Source organism: Alosa sapidissima, chromosome 22 (assembly GCF_018492685.1).
Source record: "Alosa sapidissima isolate fAloSap1 chromosome 22, fAloSap1.pri, whole genome shotgun sequence".
Lineage (NCBI taxonomy): Eukaryota > Metazoa > Chordata > Actinopteri > Clupeiformes > Clupeidae > Alosa > Alosa sapidissima.
The window spans coordinates 13,305,485-13,313,246 of NC_055978.1; the positions used below are offsets into that span (position 1 = coordinate 13,305,485).

Genomic DNA, 7,762 nt, shown 5'->3' on the forward strand with positions numbered 1-7,762 from the left:
CAGGCCAATCCCATGTTCTGGCCTTTGCTGTTCCTTTGTGTTCAGTACTCGTGAATGTGGAGGGAATAAGGGTCACACCCACTATCAAACCAAATGAGCTAGTGTTTCAGTGCTGAACTTTCAACTGACATGTAATTGCAGTGAGCATAACAACATGAATTAGTGTTTGACATGCTTGAAGTAGACACACACACACACACACACATAAACACACACATAAACACACACACACACACACACACACACACACACACACACACACGCAAACATGCACACACACACACACACACACATACACACACACACACACACACGCACACGCACAAGCACACCCACATGCATACTGTATGCACTCACACACGCACACGCACACACAAACACACAAACACGCAAACACACACACACACACACACACACACACACACACACACACACACACACACACACACACACACACACAAACTTCTGTAAAAAAAAACATTATTTGCACTCTCATTGCAACCCAAGTGCTTCACTGCTGAACGGCCACACTTCACAGCCCTACCAAAAAAGTATTCTGAAATGATTCTATTAAGTGCATCAGCATTGCCATGAAAAGTATTCATTTCCCATAACACAGTAGAATGGCTTTTTGCTCCACAAACTTTTACTTGATTCAATTTAAACGATGCTTTTGTCCACATTCAATTGCTTTTACCCCCATCGAAATGCCATTCTGTTTAAGCAGATGGCCATTAACAGTCTTCTCCTCTTTCTCAAAGAAAACCAGGTTGCATTGGAGAGCACATTACATTAAAGGTTTAATGATTACTGTCTCTCTCTCTCTCTCCCTCTCTCTCTCTTTCACTCTCCCTTGATCTTTATTCCTCTCTGTCCATTGGTTATTACTATATCCTCTTCTGGTCTTATCTGATCTCCAGGCGAATAGGCATTCATATGTACTTCATTTGATTAACAGTGTATACACCCGAATAAACACATAAGCCTGATAGAGATCCTACACTACAATAAAAGACCTACTGCTACTCTACTGCGAAACCAACTAATGTCCTGGACCTGGATGAATGGGCATTCACTGTATTTATATTTGCATTTGAGCATTGTATTTGAATATCAGCAGAGTGTTGTTAGCAGAGTACCGTCAAGGAAATGTTACTGACAGAAACATGCCTTTAGCCGTGCATGAAGGCCAGATTACAGATTACAGATTAAAGTGCACTCACTCTGGACTCCATGTGACCTCACCGACCTCCACTCCTGATGAGCTGGCTCTTTGTAATTGACCAAATAGTGGCCAATGGGAACGCCACCGTGAGAGTCGGGCTTCATGAAGGCCACCGTGGCGATCCGCTGGGCTACAGCAGTCAGACGGACAGAGTACGGGTTTGAGGGGACATCTGGAGCAGAATGGAAAGAGACACAAAAGTACAGCATGCTGGTCATTAGCCTGCAGTTTCCTGAAAACCTCATACTGAGGAATGCAACTGGAGCCCACTGAGAAAGTTAACAGAGAAGCTACAAGGTTACGGTGTTTTGTAGTTCTTACACATATTCACTAGTTCATCCATTGGATAGTGTTATACTGAGTTCTTAGAATACGTATGCTTTTGGCTTGGTAGCTGTCCATGGTCCTGGGATGCCAGTAGTGGAGATCACACACACACCACACCAGGGCTTGACATTAATGGTTGCCCAGTTGCCCGTGGCTACCAAATTGCTACAAGTGGCGACCAAGTTTGATTGGCTTTGGCAACCAAAACCTCATGCATGGTTGCCAAGCTGGCAACCAATTTTAAAAGTTAACGTTGAACCTGCACCACACCACACACACACACACACACACACACACACACACACACATTGTTTTTACCCTCTGGATTACATTAAAGCCTTATGTCCAAGTGGATTTTGACTTTTAATTGAGATTCTGTATAAGATCAAAGAGATCTCAGCACATTTTATTTGATTAAAAGCCATTTTGTCCTTCGTGTCCACTCATCTTTCACTTCTTCCTCTGAGTATTCTCACTTCGCCATCACTGTAAAGTGGACGTGCATGAGCCTGTTGATAATAGCGTCTTCAGAGATGAACCTGGGTCTTGCTGACCGCTCACAGCAGTGTCTCTACGCACTGCCAGTTCAGTCCTGGACCTGGTCACCCACATTGCATCTTTTGAAGAGATCTGAGAGAACTCATCCTCTCTCACCTTTCCTGTCGTTTCTCATTTTCCTTTCAGGGAGGGAAATGGGTAGAAAAGGACCCAGAGGAGAATAACAGAGGCATGTTTTCTTTTTCTTTTCTTTCTTTCTTTCTTTCTTTTTTTCCCATTTGTTGTGAGGAAGGCACAGTGTGACAGCTGATGGTAGAAGATTTTCTTATCATTCCCACCTGCACCCCTAATCTCATATTTTCTCTCTCTCTTTTTTATTTTTCTTCTGATCTATGTCCGACATTTTGTACTTCTCACTTGCTTTCACTTTATGATTATTTTGCTCTCTCTCTCCTTTGCTATTTTTCTTCTATTACAATGTAAATTTCTCTACAATTTCTTCTATGTCTGTCTGGAAATGGTGTGCTTCTCACTTGATTTTTCTCTGACTGTCTCTTTAGAGACAGACATCAGAGAAAATAATGTAATCCTTCTTGACGATTTTATCATTTACATTTACCATTTACATTTATCATTTTTTATCCATTTACAGAGCACATAAAAGTGGAGTCAGACAAACTAAACCACTTTCACGCCTGGTGAAAACTGTTCAATGGTTTACTGATCTTTACTGATCAATGGTGACTTGTAAATCAAGACAGGTAATTAGACAGTTCCTGGTAATACCCACTTTAGATTAATAGTGACACAAGTGGGAAAATTATCTAATATTGACATTGTGGACTGTGTTTGACCAAGGACCTGCACAGAGCTAAGATACAGAGTCACTACCTCATTATGTCAAGATAGTAAGTCACAATTTCAAGATCTTGAAATGTGGACAGGGAAAGAGAGGACATTATTTGTGTCATGAAGTGTGATTTTGAAGAGTGTATAATGCTCTAAATTGCCATGGAAATGAATAGAAAATAGGAAAGTTAATCACATTTACTGTAACAAAGTTCTGAAGAACCATATGTGAACTTGACATGGTATGACATTTTATGTATGTAGATATCATTTACATAGGTATTCATAGATACTGTATGAAACATTCTCCTTTGTCTGGAAATTAGCATAGCAATTCAAATGCTAAATTACTCAGTATGTCCTCAAAAGAGAAAAGATGTTATCTTCAAACGATCTGACTACGGTGCCTCGGAGATTTCATCACAGATTAAAACTTTATTGATCTGTAAGATCTCATGGCAGGTGAGTCTCCACTGAAGCATGGCTTTTGAAAATGGATCAGGTCCGGAGTTCCGTCAGGATATTATTCTGCAGAGATGGGAAAAGGAGGTCATCTGTGGCCAAGCACACGAGGGTGAGGTGGGCTAAGGTGAGGACAGTGTCGGGATGACCTGAACGTGGATGCGAGAGGTGACCTGAGGACAGTGTTATTCAGCCGAGGCGATCTGAGCACGTCCCAAATACCCACCTGCCTGAGCCAAGATAAACTCCTGGTAGCGTGCACCAATGTTGTTCCGCGCCGTGCAGTTGTAGCGGCCAAAATCCCTCTCTGACATCGGGGTGACCTTTGGGAGTGTTCAGACATAGATAGAGAGAGAGGGGGGGTACATGATAAGCTGTTTGACATTGCCTGAATGATAAATGAATAATAATATGACTCAGGGACACTAAAAGACATATAGTTCACACATACAGTACTGTAACTCACTGCTAAATTCTTGATACAATAATAACTTACAAAATCTTACTTCCTCTCACAAATCCCTAAATGTTTTAACTCAAATGCATTTTCATGAGCAACTTTTCATTTCTTAACCCCTGTAACTACTTCTTATAGCAGCTTTACTCTGTAACAGGTGTATTAAACATTGGTCACAGACAGTAGAATGTCTAGGTCTTATTCTCTGTGAAGTACTTCTACAGTACACAATGTCTACACAATGTTTACTTTTAATGGCATGATATTAGTCAATAAAACTGAACTGAACTGCATTGTCCAGTATTTAATGGTAACAGCATGATGACTGACGGCAGCGATTGACCTCTGACCTCTAGGAGTGAGCGCCCAGGGCCACTGTGGACGCGTGTGTTGGCGGTTGGCTCGCTGGAAATGGTGTAGCGCTCACGCCGCCACAGAATGGTGGCCGGTGGGTTGGACATCACCTCACAGCTGATGTTCACAGGGTTGCCCTCCCACGAATAGAAGATGGTGTGGTTGTTCTGGAACTTTGGGGCATCTGTTGGTGGACAGTGAAGAACGTATTACATTACATGGGTATTTAGTGTCCTGTGATATCTGAACCAGGAACTGTGGGACTGAATGCAACCTGTCTTTGTCATAAAAAAAATACAAGGATACAAGGATACAAGGAAGTTTATTGTCACATGCATATAGTTACTGGAAGTAAGAAATGCAGTGAAATTATGTCTGGAGTCAGTAGAAGAGGGGTTTAGTAGATTAAGTGTACTGCAAGTATGGTGAAGGGACTTACTATTGCAAGCAGAGTACTGTATGTATGATGTATGTGAGTGATGACAGTGAAGATGTGTGTGTGGGCGGGAGGGGAATGGAGCTGTGACTGTGTGTGTGTGTGTGTAGTGTGTGTGTGGGTAGGTGGGGGCAGTGTGCTGTAAGTATGTAGAGGATGTGTGTTGGAGAAGATCCTGAAGACAATGTGCTGTGTATGTAGGGGGGGGGGGGGGGCAGTGTGCAGCAAGTATGTAGAGGAGGCTTACTGTAGCAAGCAGTGTGCTGTATGTATGTGAGGTGATGACAGTGATGATGTAAGTGTGGAATAGATATCTTATAGAGTAGGGAGTTGAGTTCTTATAGTACGTTCAGCTGAGCGCACTACTCTCTGCAGAGTACTACAATCTCTAACTGTGGAGTTCCCATACCAGGTGATGATGCTACCAGTTAGAACACTATCAACCGCTGAAGTGTAGAAGGCCTTCTTTGAATTTCCTTAGCTGACGAAGGAAGTAGAGTCGTTGTCTGGACTTCTTCAGAACATATTGAGTGTTAACAGTCCATGTTAAGTCTTCAGTAATGTGGACACCAAGGTATTTAAAACTTGTGACTCTCTCTACAGGTTGCCCGCTGATCATTAGTGGGGTGTAACTGTAGTTCTGCTGCTTCCTTCTGTAATCCACTACCATTTCCTTGGTTTTATTGATATTCAGTGTCAAGCTGTTAGATTGACACCACTGTGCCACCTCATCAACCTGATCCAAGTAGAGCTGTTCATTGTTGTTACTAATCAGGCCCAAGATCACTGTGTCATCTGCAAACTTGATGATGGAGGTATGAACTGTTGGCTTTGCAGTCATGTGTGTAGATGTTGTACAGCAGTGGACTCAAAACACAGCCTTGGGGAGCACCAGTGCTGATGGTTAATGTGTCAGATGTCAGACCCCCCACTCTAACCACTTGTGAATGGTTGGTGAGGAAGTCAAATATCCAGTGACACAGGGTGGTGTTCAGTCCTAAGGCCTTCATCTTTGTGACCAAGGTGAGAGGTACTATCGTGTTGAATGTTGAACTAAAGTCAATGAACAGCATCCTCACATAATTCCCATTCCCCTCCTCCAGGTGAGTTAAGGTGGTGTGCATGAGGTTTGAGATGGCATCCTCTGTAGACCTGTTGGCTCTGTAAGCAAATTGGAGGGGGTCGAAGGAGGCAGGGAGGGATGAGCAGATAATGTTTTTCGCAAGCTTCTCAAAACACTTCATCACTGTAGACGTCAGGGCTACTGGGCGGTAGTCATTCAGACATGATGGACTTTTGTTTTTTGGTACTGGAACGATAACAGACTGCTTGAGGCACGTAGGAACTGTCTCTTGAGCCAATGATGTGTTAAAGATATAAGTGAACACAGGAGCTAACTGAGCAGCGCAGGATTTCAAAACCCTGTTAGAAATTCCATCCGGTCCAGCAGCTTTTCTACAATTAACCCTCCTAAAGGCATTGCTCACATCGACCTCAGAGACACAGAAAGGTACAATATGTACATACAATTGTAAAGTTTTACTCTACATAAAAACATGTGTTTTCAAAGGAAAAAGTAATGTATACAGTAGATAACAATAACATGGCCTTCCTTAAACCCAGACATTCTTCACAGTTCTCACATATTACTCAATAATCACTTCAAGTCGCCAATCACTATTTCCATATGGGCATCATATGACGAGAGCATCAGAGTTGATGCCAAACAGAGGAACAACATGTCCTCTCTCCGTTTAAGTCACAAGCATATTTGAATGCGTTCCCAAACACACTCTGTGTCCTCACAGCACCTTATCAGGTTCAATCTGCTTCTTGTTCCAGCAAATCCTGTCCAGATTCAGTTCTCATTATTAAGCCGATCTTACACTCAGGACTCAGAGGCCTCTTTCTGGGCTGCCAAATCAGGGCCTGGGCTCGTTCCAAGGCAGACTAAACAAACCCAACCCGCCACCCATCATCTATCCACAGCACGACCCTGGCGGTAATGAGAAACTCTATTTCATTTTGAAGTCTCTCCCTTAATTGGCTTAGAATAAAAAATAAATAAATAAATAAATAAAAAAAAAGCGGAGTAAAAAAGTTAAAGTAAGAACAAAAAAGCTTTAGCTTGCCCAACTCTGAGAGAAGACTTTGGTCTACACACACACACAAAATGTGTAAGGGGCTCCAAGTTGGCTATCTAAACTATCTTAGCACCTTAGCAGTGGTACATTGCTTGTAGCCTGCTGATGGTGGACGTGCCAACAAGAGGAATTAAAGGTGTTATGGAAAACATTATATATATATTTTCATATCCAATCGATTATATAGTAATTGATACAAATGACATAATTTGTTTAGAGGAAACAATTGTCCTATGCAGCCAAATGAGAAAATACACTCTTTCAGGACAATTGGCATTCACTTTCACTACCGGCTTGTGATAGCTTGTGAAGTTTAAGAGACTTTCTTTCTGAGAGAGAGCCGGCTTTTGGGCTCTTAAAAGGACTAGCGAAGAGGCTTGCTGTTTCAACAACAGACGAGTGAAAGTCTCCTTTATGATGATTAATGTTTGCATATCCAGGGAGTAAAGGGATGAGGGACAGGGGGAAGAGACAGCGAGGGAACAAGAGATACAGAGACAGAGAGAAACAGAGAGAGGGAGGGAGGGAGGGAGGGAGAGAGGGAGGAGGAGAAGGAGGGAGAACAAGGTCGCTCTCATTCTCTGAGAGTGAATAAAGGAGTTCATTAGCGCTCCGGCATCAGTTGGCTGACCCCACTGTACTTAGTCAGAGTGCCCTACCTCCCTGTCCTCTCTGATCCCTCTCTCTCTCTCCCTCTCTCTCTCTCTCTCTGTCCCTCTCTTCCTCCGTTCTCTCTGTTTCCCCTTAGCTGTCATAGTAGCGTTGATCTGTTGGACGGATGGCCTGGTTGAAGACAATGCGGTCAATGATTGGAGGGGTCTAGGGGGATGATGTCACAATGACACCATCAACCCTAACACAGTCACCATAGCCAATGAGAGAGGCTATGTAACAGATGTTGTGATGTTCTCCAGAATATACTGCTTACAGAAGCAGGTGTCCGTATTCACACATGCTGCGAAACCATTTATAATGGCTGCTATTGTTATGAAACATAGATCCATTGGTAA

General features: G+C 42.8%; 1 protein-coding gene across 1 annotated transcript in view; it reads right to left on the reverse strand.

The window, feature by feature from the left end:
- The window catches only part of LOC121697883 (neural cell adhesion molecule 2-like), a 228,751-nt gene that overhangs the window by 20,443 nt on the left and 200,546 nt on the right, over positions 1-7,762 (reverse strand). Inside the window, exons 9-11 of the mRNA XM_042079672.1 lie at positions 4,169-4,356; positions 3,588-3,684; positions 1,224-1,397 (exon numbers count right to left, since the gene is read on the reverse strand). Of these exons, the coding sequence (XP_041935606.1) occupies positions 1,224-1,397; positions 3,588-3,684; positions 4,169-4,356 (459 nt within the window). The remainder of the gene's footprint in view (positions 1-1,223; positions 1,398-3,587; positions 3,685-4,168; positions 4,357-7,762) is intronic.